Genomic DNA, 21,606 nt, shown 5'->3' on the forward strand with positions numbered 1-21,606 from the left:
CATTCAACAATACTCCCTGCATCTGAGAAAGCACTTGGTACTTCAGCATAACCTCTTCTCAAGGACTTACAGCACCAACACTTAACCTTAAAAACTGCATATCTGAGTCCTGAGTGACTCTGATACAGAAGCAAAGATAAAAAATGCACACACTGCCTGGGCAGAGCCAGTAAAATGTTTCACTTCTCTGGTCTACAACGATCATAATCCAGCATGTGATGCTACAAATATGGAGATTCTGGAGTTTTGATTGTGAAAGCTTCCAGCTACACTTGCTGATATTATGTCATCTTTCAGTTTTACCCTCACATGTTGCTGTACACTGCTATCACTGCAGGCAAATAGGCCTTGTAAAGTTCTGGTGATAAAAATTCCAATCCAATGTGTACATGTGTGCTATTCAACCTAAACACGCCCAGAACACTCCCTCAGCAGATCAGTGCAGAGGACGAACACTGCCTTTGCTGGAACATGTTGTAGTGAGCAGTCTTTACACAGGTACTTATGGCAGGGTGCTCAAAGCAGAGGTTGTAAAGCTGTTTAGAGGCTCATTCATAATCTCTTAGCTTTTATTATTCAGTACAATAGCAGCTTTCAACCAGCCTTGGTAACTGAACTTTAGCTGGAGTCTTTCTGTGTCTTTTTCTGACTTAAATCTCCATCAATCAACAGACAGTGCCAGGTTAGACAGATGTACTGGTTAAACACCCAAAACAAACAATGCCACATATATAAAAAAAAGGAAAAAAAATATCCACTATGGCTGTTAATTACCTTTGCTGAATGAACACTCACAGGTGCAACCTTTGCAGTAATCGTGGAAAAGATGAAGGAAACCGACTGAACTGACAGGTCTAGCAGCTATAGCTCTCAGGAGGAAGGCTTTTCCTTAATAACATTAGCAATAGCCAACTTCCTCTGGACAGGAAGGGTGTATCAGGGGAAACAACATAACAAAGCCCGGATGAATGGATGGATGAAGGAAAGAAAAGGCTGATCACTAAATATGTCTGACTGACAATCTGCGGAGGAAGGGGCTGGAGCAGGGCCTTGGAAACTTTTTGATAGTGCACCGGCTGCCGATTGCAGCAGTGACTGTTACGTCCTCAGCAGTTAACTGAAAGGCGAGTAGCTGCAGTGCTGTTTCTTGAAAAGGGAAGGGCTCTGTTACCTCATGGTCTGACATCAGGGGCAGAGATCTTTCGATATAGTCATTCTATTTACATAAACAGTGTCTAAGATACAAGCTTGTACCACAATTTGATGCTATCGAGGAATGTGTATGTGTATTTCAGGATGACTATCATTGTCCATCTTATATATGTCAGGGTAATAAAAGCCCTAAAAACACATTCAATCACACTTACAGCACTCACCGCTCCATTCTCATCTGCTTCAATCCCTCTGGCCTTGGTGGAGTGGGAAAATATGCCTGGCGGGCACTCATGTACACTCCAGCAATCAATATCAATATCCTAAAAGATATTCAAAACAACTGCTCCCGTGAGCACTAATCTCATGCCAGCAAATGGGCTTTAGCCGCATGTCAGAAGTTTTACATTACGAGAAACCCTACAAGGAAAACAGAACAGTGCTGTATATATTTTTCATTACACAAGTGTTGCATACAGACGAGGTCTCGCCGTCGTACAAAGCAGTTCGTAAGAACAGAGAGAAGAATGTAAGAAACCTGACTTGGCTTAAGATTTCAGCTCAGAGTGTGCTGAACCTGACTTAGAGGATTACTTTCAGTCTGTGGTTTGTTTTTCTGGTTTGCAAACAGGAAGATTGTTTGCGATCAAATGTGTTTCCCTTCACCGTGTATACATGCTTACATCTTGTAAATTTCAGAAACTGCTACATACATGTTGAAAAATAAAGCAGAAGTGCCTAAAATTTGAGTTTCCTGAATAGGCCTTTGTGTCTGCCTCTTAAAGGGAATCCTCCCGTATATACAAAAAAAACAACCAACTTTCTTCCTTTGTGAAAAGTGTACTTGAAGTGTTAATGTACTTTTTTTTTTAAATATTTCGCCCTTTCAAACTTTATTACTGCTTAAAGGTTGCATTATTACAGGTGTGGCTACTCTGAGTGACAGGTGGGTGCCAACAGATTCAGTTAGCACTGCTAGCTGTCTGCCAAGAGTCACCTGAGATGTTATGAGTCACTGAACTGGTTGTCTCAACCATGTTGGCTTTTTAGAGCTATTTTATTGCAGTCAATAAATAAAAAAATGTTGTTTATGAAGCAGTTAACTGCACCAACAGCCCACACAAGTGATTGAAGCGATTGAAATTCTGGCAGTAATTTCCATGTATCTATTACGGTGCAGTTCTTGCTTGACAGATAAAGGGTTTTAAGGACAGATGTTGTCTTAAAAATCCACTATTCTGATTATAAAAATAAATAAACTGGTCATACTCTATTGGTAACCAGCCTTAGTTAGTGGGTGATAACTCATTAGATGGTCACTTCAGGCTCCTAAACACCTACACGGGAAAGACCATAATGTCTAACATCAAGGCAAAGCAATGGGTGATGTGGTTACATTCAACTCTCCAATTACAGTCTGTGGTGCCACTTTCGTACCACTTTGGTATAAAACATACCATGTTTTCACAAATCACAATTTTAACTCAGAGCAGTTTATATTTACATAAAATCTGTTATAACAGAAATTGCATATCAGAGTACTTAGTCAGGGGCTTTGGAAACCGATCATTTTGGGAAGTCATCTGAGATTACAAGTGACTTCTAGCTATGAGATGTCAGAGCAGAACCGTTTGTTTATACTACCACAGCTATTCTGAAAATCATGGAGCACTGATTCAACTCCTTATAATGAGACCTGCAAAGAAATCACTCTCAAAATAGGAGAATGAAAAGTTTAAAAAAAATAAAAAAAATAAAACTTTACTTTCTGATTAACCAGTTGGCCGGTTTTCTGGATGAGTATATCAACAATAAACATTATATTGGTATCATTTCTGCTATTGATTTGAACTGGCAAAAATAAATGAATAGATCAAAACAACAATTACGTATAACTGTAATATGCAGCTCACACCTCAGACAACGGACCAAAAACGTGTCACAAACAGCAGAGACAGCTTGAATAGGGCACGAAACTAAAGCCTTGTGTCTAGATGTGCTAGTGGTAATGGCTTTTTCAACCGTCTTCAGTTTCTCTGTGCTCTGGGAGAAATGTGTAGTTCCAGTTTTCAAATCCACTGCCTCCTCTCATCAATTCAATAGCTTTCAATCATTAGGGATCATTTACTGTCATTTACTGAGTCAGTGGGAGCGGACGCTAGAGCAGGGCGATATGGCCAAAAATATTTATCATGATATATATTTGAAAATTTGCGATAACGATATAACCGACGATATAATTGATGCGAGACAAAATACAACTCCACAACATTACTAGCGCAAAAAGACAACCTTCCATTTATTTTCACTTAAACAAGAAGCTGGTTTTTATGTACATTAAAGCTTTATAAAAATGTAACAGTGCAAATGCAAATTCCTTGCTGAAAGTTTAACCAAAAGGCATTTCCAGTAGAAATGGGCTGACATATCCTGAGCATAACCATGTATAATATCCACTGAAGTTAAAAAGAGGTGCTTTGCAACATTAAACTGCAGTGTGCAGTACGTGTTTTTCGGACCATAAGGTGCACGGGATTATAAGGCACATTAAGCGAAACAAAGCAGTCAGATAAATCAAACTTTATTAAACTCATTCTTCTTGCTTCCTCCACTTCTGTACCATTGATTCATTAATGTTGAATTCTCTGGCAGCTGCTCTATTCCCATGTTGCAGTATATTAATGACTAACCTCGTATTGTGGATGGATTATCTCAGTTGTTCTCCTGACTGAAGTTTGGTCCTTTTACAGCATCCTGCCATGCGATTGCATTTGTCTCTAACCATGAAGAACCTTCACGTTAACTTTTATAAGTGGAAAAGTGTTAGTGTTCGTCCTCCAGCTTCACTGTTTATGTTATGCTAACATAGCTGTGTCGCTAGTGATCACGTAGCACATCATTATATACCAGCTAGCCCAACTTCAGTAACCCTACAAACGTCACTGCTGTTTAGTTTCCTGTCTTCATTTATGTTGGAAGTGATAGCAGAACTGTACGTTTGATTTTTTTCAGAAATCTCTCAGTCAGAACATGCTATATCATGCTTAGGTAACTAGCGACACTAGCGAGCTAACTTCCGCTAGCTTCCTGCTAACGTCTAACTCCGTTAAATGTAATAAATTTTGTTTTCATGGATGCCTGGAAGTTAAACTTCATAGTTACACCTGGTAAAGCAGCAATGCTGATCGTTTTATTAAAGATGAAAGAATTTAGACAGTTTTTAACTCTAAGTGATGCTGCAGTGTTGTTTGACCTGAAGCATACGGAGTTTAGGACCCAGATTACTCCCAGATTTAAGAGCGTCTTAGTCCGACAAATATGACAATAACAACGGCCGCTTGCATGTTCTGCAAAAAAAATGTGCTTTGTCGTGTATCTGACGGACAAACACCAAACCAGTTCCACATCACGGAAGTTGCACCATTTTTACAAACCAATTCTGGTTCATCTGTTTCATTCAACAATCGGCCATGTGCGTATGAAAACAAAGGCACTGCGCATGCGCGTTTTACTCCCATTCTATCGCGATATTTCATTTTCCTATCGTTGCCTAACATTATACCGGTATTACCGTGAACGGTATAATATGGCCCAGCCCTAGCGGACGCTACTCCCACAGACCACAAAAACAGTTGCTGATGTGTAGAACTAACTTTAGACATGGTAACACAACTAATAGCAACACAGATCTCATGAAAACACCTCTTATCTTTAGGTGCTGTGACTCATGAGGTGTTGGACAGCAGTTGAGCAAACAGGCGTCGACATGAATATAGGAACAACTTCACTGCAAGGCACACGTCCCTCAGGGACTTTTAAATCTGTCCTTCACGCAGACCAGGTTACAAGGGACAGAAATTATGTACAAATAAATAAACAATATATATTATAAAATATAGACATATTTTACAATTTCAGTGTTTATCAGCCCCTTTCTCAGTTCTTGTGTCTAATTATATCACTTGAAGAACAGGTAGCACAACGGATTTGCTAATCAAAGAGAGACAAACACTACGCTGTTCCAAAGAAAACAAGATGGAGATGAGAATAATCCACAAAAATCGACAGATGAGAAGCAGCAGGGCTGTGCATCAGGCAGCATGTGGTTAAGTTCTTCACATGTTTGGCTAGAGACCAAATACTTGATGAAGGAGCAGCAGTTAATACAGTGACATGGACATAGCTATGAAATGACTTGAATGCCACTTGTGCTTTATTTATCACCAACAGATGTAAAAGTAAAACTTATGAGTCACATTAGTGCCTCATCTCTAGATACACCGATTCACTGTTTGCAAAACCATCAGCGATGAAAGTTGGAATCAGTGCTTCCCTGCTATGTTTCTGTACTTAAAGTGTGTGTGTATGTGTGGCGTCTTACAGCAGTGGGGGTGTTGGGTGCCGTGCGTCTGCGTAAGGACAGGCGTTGCTGGCTGCGCAGAGAAAACCTGCGGAAGGACTCCCTGCTGCGGGAGGCCAGGGAGCGCAGGGAGTTGGTTCTCTTGAAGTCCCCAGTATCGTCCTCTCCCCTGCCTCCCCTCTCCGCCGAGGTGGACAAAAAGCTGAGTGCCCCGTGAAGGGAGCGACGCACATTTCCCACCCATCCTGACACCTGAGATTGAGCTACTGACAGCTTGCCCCCGAGATACTCCATCACAACCAACCAACGAGGGGACCTGCTGTGTCTGAACGGAGCCCGTGAGCTAAGCTGGGACTCTTGTTGTTGCAGCAGGAGCAGCAGCAGGGAATCATTAGAGTCTAGTTATGCTGGAGAGGTGGCAGTCCAGGGATGGTGGCCTATGTATTCAGTGACGCATGTTGCAGGGTCAGTACTGCAGCAGTGTATAAGGTGACAGAGAAAATGACAGAGCTCAGCAGGCTTAATGTAATGATGCTGCTGCTTACAGCACTGTAGCACAGATGATGTCTGAATGTTACAGGAGAGAAAATCTACCCAGTTTCTTTACTCAGTGTCCTTTCTGCAGTGCAGTCCCACTTTAGATGTCAGCACTCTTGTTTCAAGGCTCCAGGCTGTCGGCATTAAGTGGATTGTGAAGCTTTCTAATGTCTATTTCGATGCTTACAAGATATGTCTGCTGTGATATTCCTAGCACAACACCCAAGTGGGCATATAAAGGTTAGGAAAGGTCACCACTTAATATAAGTTTTACTGAAACACTGCTACACTGTCTTCCAACAGGTTCTCTAGCTTAAAGAACACAAATCACTACTAAAAATAATCAAGTACAAAAACAATGAGCACTAATGATAAAATCACCTCAATATACTCTGTTTGGCCAAACGTTCACTTATCTCAGTGCTCTGCGAGACCTCTGCCAATTCACCGGGTGAGAGCTTCTCTGTCCTCATGTGAGCCTAAATTATAGCCGACCTGACGCACACTCTCGCAGCTGGTGTTGAGCTTTTTCTCCCGAAACATGGCTCTGATTAAAAGTTGTTAAATCCACCCACCCTTCCAACAAGGCTACATCTTCATACTGCACACAACTATTGTATCTTCCGGCAAAAAGCTGCAAGCAGAAATGGTGCAGGGCAGCTGGTGGCAAAAAGAAAGCTGCTGTAGTCATTCGTATTCCATGAGGAAAACCAGAGGGCAACCAATGCACCGCCGCAAAGAGGAAACTGAAGAGAGAGCTGTGGTAGAGAGGTCAGATCCAGAGAAAGGAATTTTTTTTTCTTCCCTCCCCTCGCCTTTTTCTGCAGGTATGGGCAGGTAGGAGAAAATGCGTCAGCCAAGCTGCTCTCTATAGTGAGTGTTACAGGACTCACCGTCAAGGAGAAACTGGGTGGAGAGAGGGAGTGTGGGACAGAGCCAAAGACAGCGAGACAGAGAGCAAGAGCGAGGCAAAGAGAGGGAATGGGAGGTCCGTGATTCAGAACAGAGGGGGGAGAAGGGAGGGTGATATATGTTCTGCGGTGCTCTGTCGCTCCAGCTTGATTCAGCTGCAGGAAACATAAGTGGAGTGACACAGCCAGGACAGCAAGCATGCAGACAACATGTAGAAGGAAAGAAAAAATAGAGACGAGGTTGAGTGTGTGAGCAGAGAGAGAAAGCTGCAGAGAAAGTAAGGTTTGTGATACAATCAGACAGGAATGAGGACAAGTGTATGTATTACATTAAGAGAAAGCTATCAGTAGATAAATTGGACGGGCACAAAAGAGACAAGACAAAAGACAGGTGTGGCTCCAGGCAAGTGGGATTGCACTGTATGCACATCAACCAGTTTGTCTGCGCAACGTGGCCAAAACCACCAATCACAACAGGCAACTCAGTGTTTGTTTAAATCTCACCCAGAGTCGGAGTCATGCAAACACCACAACAGACAAGGAAAGAATAACACTTCCTGACACATGCTGCTCACTTCAGCCACCTTCTGCCAGTGAACTTGTACCTTAAATAAAGACATAGTGGGCCACTCTGACACACTTCAGAGACTTAACCTGGGAGCAAACTGAGGCAGAGGGGTTCCTAAAATCTGGATCTCTGTCCACATGTGCCCCCTACAGGTAATCTGATTAACAATTCTTTGAAGTGCTCTGCTAAAGATTTCAATAGCATAGAAACTCTCACATACCTTTCCCTTCCAATTTACTGCCACACACGAGTATTTCAACAAAAAAAACCTTTAACCTTCTATCTCCTTTAATACTTTATTAATATTTAGTCCTCACACCTTAATTACCATATCTTCAAAATTACATGTACACCTAAGGAAAATACTCAATACTGAGTACCATTTTCATTTTATCATTAGCTGTAGCCACTACCTGCTACCTAATGATAACAAGTGGCTAATCAAGCTGCTAACCCTTGATTAGCTGCTTGATAACAAGTGGCTAATCAAGTGTGGCTTAAGTAGAAGTACAGCTACTTCTACTAATAGTGTTAAAAATACTCTGGTGAAAGCACCAATTCAACTTTACTTAAGTAAGAGTGAAAAAGTACAAGCTCTGAAATATATTCGGTGTAAAAAGTAGCTCGCTTGTATTGTTTACAAGGCTTCTATGTATTATTTTTCCCTCTATTTATGTTCAAATCACTTTAATGTCGTGAGGACATGCAGTGACTTTCCCCTAAAGTAATGAGCCTGTTTTGAAAGTGTAAGGAGTAGAAAGTCAAAAGTTACGGATTAAAAAGCAAAACGTTGTCAGAAAAATAACAGACAACTTTTTTCAAGTACACATAGAGTCCTAAAAAATTCTACTTAAGTACTGTAACAAAGTATTTGCACTTTGTTATTTTCCACAATGCTAATAGTTAAGTTGTTTAAATATTAATAGTCAATATTCTCTTAATATTTAAGTAAAATTATAATATTTATAGTTTTTATCTATTTCTCCAAGATAAAGTATTACATTAAGTATTTTGGTGATACCAGCAAATTTATAATGAAAAGCACACAGTTTTAATATTTGAAGCTTCCTTGATTGATATTATTCAGACTATTAGTTTTAAAAGAAAGATTTAAAGACAAGGAAGTGATACAATAAAACATGAAACATCTAACAATCAACATATTATTGATGTCTTTTTGACCAAATATTCCTCATCGTAGTACTGAAAACGATCTGCTAGGAAGTGACTCATCTCTTCCCCTCTTCTGACCTCATCGGTCTTTACTCAGCCAGGAACCCAACCAGCAACAACAGGAAGAAGGTGAAATAGGATGCGGCTAATGTACATACAGTCTACTGTATATGATATGAACCAAGAGTTCCTACAGCCCTATACGAGAAGACGCGCACGGCTGATGGAGACACATTCAACATGAGTGGTGCTGTCACTTACCCAGAGGCAGTAAGGAGTGAGACAACATGACCACATGTACAACACAGCTCTCTGCCCGGTGCCCATCTCCGCTCTGCTGCACTCACCAGCCTCAGACCCTCACACTTAAACCAGTGATGTCACCACCCTACTATTACTTCATGTCTCTGAGTCTATGGTGAATACAATTTGAGGAAAGTAGTCATTTCAGATGTCCAGCAACGCCCACATATTTGGCTTTAAACACTATCTGTGATATTTTACATATGCTAAACATCTTAACTAGATTTAAGAATCTGCCTATGGGTTTTTTTTATCATTACTAAATACTTTTTTTTTTTTTAAAGTCATGCTCCTGCATATAAGCCTTAGTATTTGTGTTAATGATGCTCTGCTCATATTCTGATGCTGAATGTTGACATGTTGAATTCTTGCTACCTTGAATAAAATATCACTACTGAGTAGAAATATTGAATTTATTAACAAACAGAAAAAATGATCCAGAACTGAGCAATTGTGTAATTTTATCATTATCATTTCTTACTTTTGAGTAAGAAGAAAATGACAGAGCTTTTGATTTGATGCCGTTTTGTCTAAAGTGAAATTAAACTGGATGACAGTGAGTTTTAGAGCCAATAATGATGAATACATTGTTAGCTGGAGCCTTATTCCAGTGTAATATTCCGTTTTATTACTTTTGGAAAGCTTTATTTTTACACCAATTCACTGACAAAATGAGCAGCGACGGCAAATATTCTCATTATTAGTTAGAAATCTGTATTAACACAAGCAGCAGGTTTGTGTAGTGTCTGTGGCCTACTGACAGAGACAAATGCATTCAGACTGTACGATTTTTTAGAACTATTTTTAACAATTTAAAAATCTAATCTAATTCAGCGGTTCTTCTACTATGTGTAAAGTTGTCTGAGCTAAAATGTAAATCTGTGCACTTTTTTATTTACATAGGGTCATTTGAAAAGCTTTTTTTTCAAACAAGCACTGGAAATGGCAACAAGGAGTAATTCAGATACCCAGAACACTTGACTCTTGCAAACTAAAACACAACCACTAGATGGTGGTAATGACCTTGACCTTTGTGGTGACTTAATCTGATCTCCCTGTGTAATGTTAAGGCACAACAGACTGTACTTCAACCTGAGCCTACAATTACAGTGTCAGTGACAAAGCGCAACCTGAACCCAACCCTGTATCGTTAATAAACACTGTCCACCCTTAAATGTAATAATAATATGAGTGTGCATGTAATTTGTAGAGTTGATAACATGCAGACACATTTGTTTACATGTTTAAAAATATAAAACCGAAATAACCACCTTGAAGTTGCTTCCACCAACCAGTCAAGCAGCAGCTTACATTGATGTCTGTCCACATTTCACCGCCAATCTTTTGAAATCAAAACATTTTGTCTTACTAGACATTTTTGTTAAATTTAGCATACAAATTAGGCAAAATTTCTAGAGTTATGGCCAAAAAGGTGTTTTATGAGGTCAAAGAAACCTTTGATCACCAAAAATCCCAATAAGTGCATCCCTGAAACTAAAAAAAATCTTTTGTTTTTGAACAAATCCCATCAAGTCTTCCAAGAAATATCAACTACATATACAGACAGCATTATCACTCCCAGCAAAAGCTATTCCATTCACAGTGGTATAAAAACAGAGGTGAACTACAAGTTTATAACCAAATATAACTTCTAACCAATCAAAATCAAGTAGCAAGGTTACACAAATACCTGCAGAACACATAATCATTACATGCCATTTCACTTCACAGGTTTCTCTGAGCCCTGCTGTCAGGTTTCTGATAAATCAGCAGTGAAAATCTTTACTTAATCATTTGCCTGATCCAAACCTGACGTACAGGCCTGAGAAGGTGTTTGAGCACCACTTCCCTAGAATGTAATGTGGGATGGGCAGAGGTGAGTCTAGGACGTCCATGCTTTCAACATTAGTCACTAGCTCTTTACTATGTGAGGCCAGCAGCATTTTCATGTCAAGTGAGCAAGCTGCATTCCAATACAGTCTTCAGTGCATGAGGCACCGCATACTACGCTCTCTGTTTCCACAGAGCTGAGTGAAAACAGTCATTTGTAATAAAATGGTGCAGAAAATGAGCAGCAGCCTGACTCACCCTGCTCTGCAGGTCCTGCTCTCTGTGGGCGCTGCGACTCCTCATCCTGGAAGGGCTTCCATCCACGGCACTACCTGCAGGAACCGATCGTCGTGACACACTCCGAGACCGCAATCTGTTCAACTCCTGAGCAGCATAGAGGACCCAAAGTGAACACCGCGATCCAACTGCATCACCTCATAACAGTAAAAAGCTGCTCATTGTCATGCTGGAAGCTGGACAGAATAAAGTGAACTTCAGTCCACTCACGTTTAAACACTGCTTAGGTGTCAGTTTGTTACTTTCTTGTGAAGTGTGACTGTAATTTGGCCACGTTTTTGTAAGGAGTGTGGCTAACTGGAACTAACAACAAATTGATTTTTGTTTCTAAAACCAAAACATGTTATGGTTTATAATGTAATAATTAGCATGCATGGCCATGTCTACATCATTATGATCTAGACATGGCCTGAGGAATCAGCTTTTTTGCTTTAACCCATTCTTGTGAACACAGTATCTCAGGAGCACCTAAAATATGGGACTCAAGAAATGCAAGTGATAATAATTCAGTGGTGAAAGGTTAAATGTTGCCCCCACAGTCACAAATACCTTTTGTCACAAACACCTAATGCGTTTAACTTTAATTACTTCAAAGTCTTCACTACATGTATTATACGAGTCTGAACAGACACAGATACACTGCAATCTAACTGGATGCAAGAGGCATCTTACTACATTATAGTTGTAAATACTTTATATCAAATCTAAGTACTCCTTAGATATCTTGCAGACATGAGGATAATACTAAGGAATCATGAAAGAGAAGCAGCAGTGCTGAATCAATATTCCTTTTTTCACTTGAATTTCATTTGCATTTTTCTTGATGGTGACACAGCCTGTTGTAGTTATTAAGAAGCAAGAATTAGACTAATTTAGCCACTACGTCACTTAGCTCGACTACAATATGGCAACTCAGCTGGAGCCTCTTTTCTCCAACCAATTTAATCAGGGAATGATGGCACACAAATTAATGCACGCTAAAAATAAAACAATATTAAAAAGAATTTTGCGTATGCTTTTGCTTTCGGAACTTGGTGAGCTTTTAAAATGACAGGGTGAAGAATATATGATACCACCTACATCATGAGAAGCTATATTTATGTTTTAGATGGTTTGTACGTCTACAAGAACAGATTGTTCTGTAAGATATCACAAAATGACCTGTATTTTCACAAGACTGCATGTCTCTGTGTGATAATCTGACTCCATCTGCACTGACAAACTAAGAAAATGACAACCTGATTTCTACAATAATCACAAAATAAAGTGTGGTAGAAAGGGGGGCGGGTAGTTCATTGGCACCTCTGGAACTGATCAATTGATTTATGTCACTCACCTTGGACCCCTGTGATCTCCTCTGGCCCTGTGCTTCTCCCCTGATCTTCTGTGGCTGTAGCTCTCTGGGCAACCAGATCTGCTCTGCAGGAGTGATGGTGGGGAGTCCACCTGGGGAGTTCACACTTTTAACCTCTGAACCAGGAAAAGGGCCCAAAGGGGGTGGCTCATCCAGGAAAGCAGACCAAGGCCTTTGTTGAGTTGGGATGCGTTCCCCATGATCGAGAAGGAGCTGTTCTGGACTGTGTTTGTTGGCGTGTTTTCTAGATTCAGCCTTAGGCTGGTCCACAGACATCTCAACTGACCGCAGCTCCCAGGGGTCCTGAGGAGGCGTCGTCCATACTGGGTTTGAGAAACCTACTGAAGTCTGTGATGGTATCTTCCAGCTAACGTCACTTTCAGATGTAGGCTGTAATTTACCCCCAAAGTCAGCATTTAGTCCCTGCATTCCCAATGAAGGAAACAAGTCATTATTAGAGGAGAGCTGAGCTTGAGATGTAAAGGAGTCTATGTCAAGAATGTTAGGCTTGTAAGGCTCCTTCCAGCGGGTTGCAGCATCGCTGCGCTGAGAAGTAGACTTAGACACTGGTTCATTTCTGAGCACAGAGTCCAGATCAAGAATTTTGGGTTTCAGACGTGATGGCTCCAAGTTTAGCCTCTCTTGCTCCTCTTTTTTCTGCTTCTCTTTTAGTCGCTGTCTCTCTGCTTCTTGTTGCTTGGCTATGACTCGCATCCGTTCTGCTTCCTCCCTTTCCATCTTTTCCCTCAGTCTGTGTTTCTCAAACTCCGCAATTTGTTGTCTTTCCCTCGCTGCCTGCTTTTGCTTTTCAAATTCCAGGAGCTGTAATCTCTCAAGCTCTTTAAGTCTCTCTACATCCTCCTTCCTCTTCCTTTCCTTCTCCAGTTCCTGTTGTCTCAGCTTCTGGTTTTCTAATTTCTGTCGCTCAATGTCTAGTTGCCTCAGTTTTTCAAGCTCCTGAAGTTGTTGTCTCTCCCTCTCTGCCTGTTTTTGTTTTTCAAATTCCAGGAGCTGTAATCTTTCCAGCTCTTTAAGTCTCTCTACATCCTCCTTCCTTTCCTTCTCCAGTTCCTGTTGTCTCAGCTTCTGGTTTTCTAATTTCTGTCGCTCAATGTCTAGTTGCCTCAGTTTTTCGAGCTCCTGAAGTTGTTGTCTCTCCCTCTCTGCCTGTTTTTGCTTTTCAAACTCCAGGAGCTGTAATCTTTCCAGCTCTTTGAGTCTCTCTACATCCTCCTTCCTCTTCCTTTCCTTCTCCAGTTCCTGTTGCTCATTGTCTAGCTGTCTCTGTATCTCCCTTTCTAAATCTTGTTGTCGCCGTTTCTCCAGCTCCCTCTGTATCTCTTTCTGACGCTCCTTCTCCATCTCCTTTTCTCTTTCCCGCTCTTTTTCAAGCTCTTTTATTCTTAACATTTCTTGCTCTAATGCGATCTGTCTCATCTTGTCTGCCTCTTCTTTTTCCTTTTTTTCTTTTAGCTGCTGCATTTCCTTTTCTTTCTGCTTCTGTCTTTGAAGCTCTACGAGCTGCAGTCGCTCTAACTGTTTTAGCCGCTCTTCCTCCTTTTGTTTTTGCTGTTCCTTTTCACGCTGTCTCTCCTTTTGTCTCTCTAGTTCTTGCCTTTTTTCTTTCTCAAGTTTCCTTTGCTTCTCTCTTTCAAGTCTCTGTTTCTCCTCTAATTCTTGTGCTTTCTCAAGCGCAATCTGTTTCTGCCTTTCCAGGACACGTTGTTTCTCCTCAAATTCTTGTTTCTCCTTTTCAAATGACTTACGTCTTTGCCTTTCAAATTCTCTTTGCATCTCCCACTCTTTCATTCGTGTAAATTCTAAATGTGCTTGTTTCTCCATTTCCAGCTGTGTCTGTTTTTCACCTTCAATTTCTTTTATCTTAGTCCTGTGCCTTTCTTTCTCCTTCCTTTGCTCCCTTTTCTTTTCAGCTTCTAGCCTTTCCTCTTTACTCTGTCCATCTGAGGCTAAACTGCTCTCCCTGGGTGACTTGTGGCTTCTTATCATCAAATCTTTAACTTGCTCTTGCGATGGAGTTGTTTTTCCAAAAGGATCATCGTTTAAAGACGGGCTCCCCCTTACTGGAAGACTCTTCCCTTGAGGGCCACTAAGGAGAGAAATCCCTAAGAAGTCATCAAAGGGGCTAGTCATGTCCCCAGTGTTTGTCCCTGCACCCCCAAGAGAAACTGGCTCCTGTATTTGTCCGGTTAAAGCAAAGTAGGTTGCCTTGGGTTTTGCCATTTCGTCTGCCTGCAGCATCTTCAAGCGTTTAGGTGCTGCAGACACTTCTTCCTGTTCTGCCACTCTTTGTCTCTCCTTGTCTTTATCTAAAGCCACTTGTCCTTCCCTTTGTGATTCCTTTAGCATCCCTGTCTCCATATCTACGTCTTGGTCGAGACCTGTAGTGGTCCACTTCTGTAAGGCTCCTATCCTCAGATATCGTGGCTGTGTTTGAGGCATCAAAGGTGCCAAAGGTGGCTGTTCTTGTGCAGGACTGGTCCATTCTGGAAGAGGCCTGCTCCCTTCTGAGCGTCTGGAACGGAGGGTCATGGCTTTATCCTCCCACTGAGCTGATGGGACGCTCACACTCACTGCCCGACTCTTTTCGACAGCCTGCACTGTGTCAAAGGCATGTAATACGGGTTGAAAACATGATGGCGATAAAGGCTGGCTGTAGTTAGCGGTGACTGAAGCCCCGTTATATTCAGTAACTGTTCTATCGAATGGAGACGTGCTGCTGAGCAAATCCTTGGCCGTGTCAACAGATGAGCCATCATCCATCAACACCACGCTGTGCCTCTCCACGACATTATCAAACAAGGATGCTCGCACTGTTTGGACTCCACTGCCTGCACCAATTTCCTTGGAAACAGCAACAAACGTCTGTCCTGCTTCAGGCCCTTCAGGCGTGGAGACCTTTTTGAGCTGCTCTTGGGAATCTTTTAAATCCAAAAATGTCTTCTGGTCACTGGGAGTGATAGCTGATTCTTCAGCCTGGGAAAATGAAGAGATATACTGAGAATTCTTAAGTTCATGCTCACAACTTACTGCCTAGTTATGGAACTGATAAGCTATTACAGAATTTCTTTCAGCTGGAATCTTCTGAAGGAACTAAAAGCTTTTTTAAAAAGTTATGAATTTAGGTACCATTTACTGCTATAAAACCATAAGCCAGAATAAATGGGACTTGGCAATGGAACATTCAACAGTACAGCACACAGAGGAGTTCAAGAGAACAATTGGCAGGGCACAAACAGCATCCTCTTCTACGTAGGGCTCATTGGGTGTGGTGCAGAGGTGGTAATCAAAGTCTCTCAGCATTGACCTTTCCTATTTGATCTCTTCTTTGTGTGTTTCATAACTGGCAGTCACTGGGGATGTTTAATGTATCAGCAGTATTAGGTTTCACAGCTTTGCATGTCTATGGCAGCAATTCATTTTACTGTAATGTCCTATTTCTTTGAAAGAAATTTCCTCATGAATGCAGAGGCGCTTTGGTCCACTGGAAATGCAAGTGCTTTTCAACAGGTAAATAAAGATGAATTTCCCAGTCGTGTATACAGTTATAGAGTACCTATAGCTCTAAAGCGTGAGTTGAATTTGTGTCTCCCTACTTCACTTCTAGTTTAAACTGCGTCAGAGGCTTCACCTCTATTTGCACACTGCTCATTCTCCTGTGCTTCTTTTGTATTTTCCGTCTTTATGTTATATTGCATGGGTTTCAATCAAACAGGAAATGGTAACAAACACACTAAAATCAAACTCTGCTGAGCAACACCATATGAAAAACTTTTCAAGCACCACACGGTGACACAGTTTCTCATTGTTACCCTCATTTGCCTGTTAAACACAGACCGAGCCCAACAGAAACCAGTTCCTACAAAGCTCACGCCCTCTCTTACCCTCTTCTGAGGATCTTTGCTGATGTAATGACGGTCCTCTGCCTCAGTGAGGGAAACAGGGTCAGGTGACCTCTCGGCTGAAAACCTATTGAACATACATCACACAAGACAAAAGCCATGCATGACAGTGGAACACAGAACAAAAAGCAAAGCACATGGACAGTATGAGCAGCTCTTACCTTTTGGTTAGGTCAAGGGGCAAGGGACGGGGCTTCAGTGCTGGTTTAAGGACAGGGCTCTGAGTCGGTGTTGTATCCTCTGTCAGCTGCTTGATGAGCTGTTTAACACCAACTGCTGGTTCACCTTCAGGGGTTGGCTGCAATGGAGAACGAAGATCTGAACCATGGCCGGTGGCAGCTACCCCAGGAGAAGACGGCAAATCGAGCAAAAGACTTATTCGCGACTTGACGCTAACCCTGCGCTTGTCTTCATCGGTCTCTTTTGCAGCCATTTCTTCTTTGTTTTTGTTGCTTTGGTCTGAGAGGATAGGATTACAGACATCAGTACTTTGTGGTGTGGTACTCGTAAAGGTTTTATCTTCCTCTTTGCTTTGTGGTAGTGCTTTTCCCTCTGGAGTGTTGTCTACTGTATTTCCTTCAGGAAATTTCCGGTGCAGTGAAAGACCAATAGACCCAAATTTGGAAGTGAGATCAGCTGAAAGGGGTCGTCTCCCAGCCGAGCGAGGAGCAGGAACCGGGGTCTCCGTCTTCGTTGTACTGCCGGGGAAAATGGCTGATACAGGTCTGGGCTTGGAGCCTCTAGGATGTGGTCGCAGAGGCACAGATGTTTCAGGCTGAGCCTTTTCTTTTCCTTCATTTTCTTCCCCTGCATCAAGAAGAAAGCCCATGGACTTTGCTCTAGTAAGGGAGGTTCCAACTTTACCTTGTGCATTGTGGCCTTTTTCGTCTTCTTTTTTAGTGGTTCCAGACCACTCTGCTGCTGGTAGTTTTTTAAAGCTCTTTGAGTAGGCCAAGCTTGATGTTGAGGGTTTCTGCCTCTGTGCTGGCACAGGAGGAGGGGTGGGTCTGCTAGGGCCTCCAGTGTCATGTGGAGGTGCTGGTTTAAATGGCTGGGCTACTAGCTTTGTTGTCTGTCCAGTGTTCAACTTAGTGGGTGATCGAAAGGAGGTAGAGGCAGGACGGTTGGGGTTGGTTAAAAGTGGTCTGGGTTTGCTGCTGGAAACCGGCTGCTGTGGTTTTGGATTGCTTGGAAGCTCTGGTTTGTATCCAGCAAGGCGAGTGGACTCAGGTCTGGGTTTAGTTTGAGGCTTTGGGGCAAGTATGGGCTTAATTGTAGGATTTTTCTCCACAGAAAAAGGTTTGGGAGTAAGTCGCGGCTTGGCGCTTGGGGCAGGCTTGTTTGGTTCAGCTGCGATGAGCTGCGGCTGATTGGCAGACGGGATGTCAATGAGGCTCTTATTGCTGGAGTCTGTCAGGGGAGTCAGGTGATGTCGTCCTCCTGCCACTGTCCTTCCTACCTCCGTAGTCTGAACCTCCACCTGAGCAGCCATCCTGTTGAACAACACCTTTTGTTAAGCATAAAGATAAAATACCCCATCAGAGAGAAAATAAAAAATAATATTACTTACTGAGATCCTCAACAAAAAAGTACCTGCACAAAATCTAAAAATGTAAGGATTTAAACAATCCCCTAATCTAGCCGTTACTATAAACTTGGGAGTGCCTGATATTCCATCACAAGTTTATTGTTCAAAAGTCTTGAGCCATCTTTATTTAAAATTTTCTATGAAAACAATTGAAGTCATTTATTGAAATGTAAAAAAAACAACAACAACAACAAAAAAAAAAAAAAACACAGGCAGAAGTCTCTCAAGCTTTCTTGTAATTTCTTATAAATCTTCAGAAACAGTTCTCCAGGTTTCTTGAAGGACATTCAAAGCTCGTCTTTGGATTTTGGCTGCATTTTGTTCTGTTCTCTATCGAGAGGATTTGACACTGCTTCAATAATGTTGAAGTCTGGGCTCTGGGGAGGCCAATGCATGACTGATAGAAAAACCCAAAGTAGAACACTATCCATGTAAGGTGTAAGCGCAGAAGCGGTGTGTTTGGGATCACTATCATGCTGAAAATCAGGTTTGTTGTCAAGTTGTCTGACATGTGAAGACACAAAACTGGTTCATATGAGTTACAGGCAGCTTTTGTTACTCTTAAATGATTCATAGGTCAGTGCTGATGCAAAAAAAAAAAAAAAAAATTGAGGAAATCATTCTTTGGAAAATACAAAGCACTAGACTGAAAATTAGTGAAAAAGCAGCCAAAGTCCAAAGAAGAACTTTGAAATACCTTCAACAAAAACTACCGCTTTAAAAAAAATAAAAAAATAAAGTCTAACTCATTGCAAGCAAAATCTAAAGAACTGATGAGTGGCTCAAGACTTTTGCACAGTAATGTATATTATTTTGCCAAAGGTTATTGATTGTTAGGTTAAAGCAGGACATATTTAGTGCTAAAAAAGAGCGGACACCAATAAAAGGTGAGTGTTTGTCTTGTACATTTACACGACACAGGTCATTTAATAATGGCTTAGCACACAGCAGCACAGGTGGGACTAATAACATCAACTTTGATTATGATGCATTGAACATTCACGCTTCCATGAGCCCAAAAGCAGTATCACTGTGCCTGTGCTTTTTCTGCAGTGACATATGAAAATGCCTGATGTGAAAAAAGCAGCAGCCGTGTCAGAGAAAAGTTACAACATATTTCCAATGGCTATTTAAATGTATTTTATTGTATTTTAAGACACATTAAACATTAGTTTATCTACTTAATGTTTTGATTTAAATGTTTTAATGTTACTTGTACTTAAAACCTGTAACCTGCACAATTGTTGCCTTTGTTTGACCTGTTGGTCGACTCTAACAACTGACATTAACGTTATCTCAGACAACCACACACTCACTTATGACACACACTGGAAGGAAGAACTCAGATACATCTGGAAGAATCAGCTGCATCAGTCAGACAGTTGCAGAATATGATCAATTGGAACTGAAAACATTTAACTATATGGATCACAATACACACGACTTGGAATATGAAATAGATCCAGACAACTTTTTCTCATCTAACAATAACAATTGCTGCTACTATACAAATAAAGACTACAATCAGAGGATTAAAACTGAGAATAAATTATCAATTATCCACTTTAACTGTAGAAGTCTCTATGCTAATTTTAGTCATATCAAAGAATATCTTAACCAGTTTTCACATCCATTTAGTGTCATTGCCTTATCAGAAACTTGGATCAATATGGAAAAAGGAACAGACTTTGAACTGGAGGGTTATGAATTCACATTTATAACTAGGCGAAACAAAGGAGGAGGAGGAGTGGCCTTGTATGTGGACAAATCCTTGAAATTTAATGTGGTGGAAAAGATGACGATGGTGATTGATAATGTACTAGAATGTATTACAGTTGAAATTTGTAAAGAAAAAAGTAAAAATGTAATCATTAGCTGTATATACAGAGCTCCAGGTAGTAGTATTGAGACATTTAAAGACTGGATAGAAGAAACATTTATTGAAATAGCTCGCAAAAAAGTTTTCATTTGTGGAGACTTCAATATTGATTTGCTAAACCCAAATAAACATAAAACCACTGAGGAATTTATAAACACAATGCACTGTATGAATCTATTCCCTAAAATTACTAGACCTACCAGGATTACATCACATTGTGCAACTCTCATAGACAACAATTTTGCAAATGACATTGAAAATAAGACTGTAAGTGGACTCCTGATTAACGACATAAGTGACCATCTTCCAATTTTTACAATCTATGATAGGAATTACAAGATCAATAAAATGGACAGTAAAAAAGAGTACAGACGAGTAAGAACAGAAGAAAGAATGAATGCATTTAAAAAAGATTTATTGAAGGAAAACTGGGGTGAAGTATATCAGGAACAGGACGTTAATAGTGCTTATAATAAATTCCTTAGAATATTTACATTACTGTACAATACCAACTGTCCAATAAAGCAATATAGTAGGAAACAGAAATATATGGACTGTCCATGGATAACAAAAGGTCTGCAAAATGCATGTATAAAGAAAAATGCTCTATACAGAGAGTTCTTAAGAACGAGAACTAAAGATGCTGAAATCAGATACAAAAGATATAAAAATAGGTTAACTAATATACTTAGATTTAGTAAAAAGGAATACTATAAGAAGCAATTAGATATAAATAGAAATAATAATAAAAGATTATGGGAAATCCTGAACAGTGTTATAAAATGTGGGACTGGACAAAAGAACTATCCCAAGTATTTCATTTGTAATGACCATGAAGAATACAATATGGATGTTGTGGCAAATAGTCTCAATGAATTCTTTGTAACTGCTGGACCAAATTTAGCAAGAACAATCACTCATCCTGGGAAAGCACAGGAAAAACCCGATACACTGATTGACAGAAATCCATATTCTATGTTTCTCACAGCCGTTGATGAAAATGAAGTTCTTGAAATTGTCAAAAAATGTAAAAATCACAAATCTTTGGATTGTAATGATATTGATATGATAGTGGTTAAAAGAGTCATTGAGGCTATTATAAAACCATTTACATACATCTGTAATTTATCATTTCAAACTGGTCGATTTCCAGACAGAATGAAAATAGCAAAAGTTATACCTCTATACAAATCTGGAAACAAACACCATTTCACAAACTACAGGCCTGTCTCTTTACTACCTCAATTCTCAAAAGTTCTTGAAAAACTGTTTAAAAACAGACTGGAAAAATTTATAGATAAACATAAACTACTCACTGAGAGTCAGTACGGATTCAGATCAAGCAGATCAACATCATCGGCACTATTAGATTCAATAGAATACATCACAAATTCCATAGACAAAAAGCAATATGTGGCTGGGTTATTCATAGACTTGACAAAGGCATTTGACACTATAGATCATGATATATTAATAAGAAAACTGGAACGTTATGGTGTCAGAGGGGTAGTTTTAGATTGGGTCCGGAGTTATTTAAGTGACAGAAAGCAGTTTGTGAAAATAAATGGTGGTTGCTCCTTATGTATGGACATTGCTTGTGGTGTACCCCAAGGGTCAGTTTTGGGTCCAAAATTCTTCAACTTGTACATTAACGACATCTGTAAAGTGTCCAAAGTATTAAAAATGGTTCTCTTTGCTGACGATACAAACATTTTTTGCTCTGGTGATGATCTG

General features: G+C 40.5%; 1 protein-coding gene across 3 annotated transcripts in view; it reads right to left on the reverse strand.

Annotated features, from left to right (window-relative positions):
- LOC308403774 (uncharacterized protein) overlaps positions 1-21,606 on the reverse strand; it is a 32,646-nt gene that overhangs the window by 7,272 nt on the left and 3,768 nt on the right. For all 3 annotated transcript variants that reach the window (XM_080893505.1, XM_080893506.1, XM_080893507.1), the window contains 4 exons: positions 16,567-17,898; positions 16,388-16,472; positions 12,468-15,479; positions 11,093-11,218 (listed from right to left, as the gene is read on the reverse strand). In XM_080893505.1, coding sequence (XP_080749631.1) covers positions 11,093-11,218; positions 12,468-15,479; positions 16,388-16,472; positions 16,567-17,898 — 4,555 coding nt within the window. The remainder of the gene's footprint in view (positions 1-11,092; positions 11,219-12,467; positions 15,480-16,387; positions 16,473-16,566; positions 17,899-21,606) is intronic.

Source organism: Rhamphochromis sp. 'chilingali' (genome assembly GCF_963969265.1).
Source record: "Rhamphochromis sp. 'chilingali' genome assembly, chromosome: 10".
NCBI classification, from domain to species: domain Eukaryota; kingdom Metazoa; phylum Chordata; class Actinopteri; order Cichliformes; family Cichlidae; genus Rhamphochromis; species Rhamphochromis sp. 'chilingali'.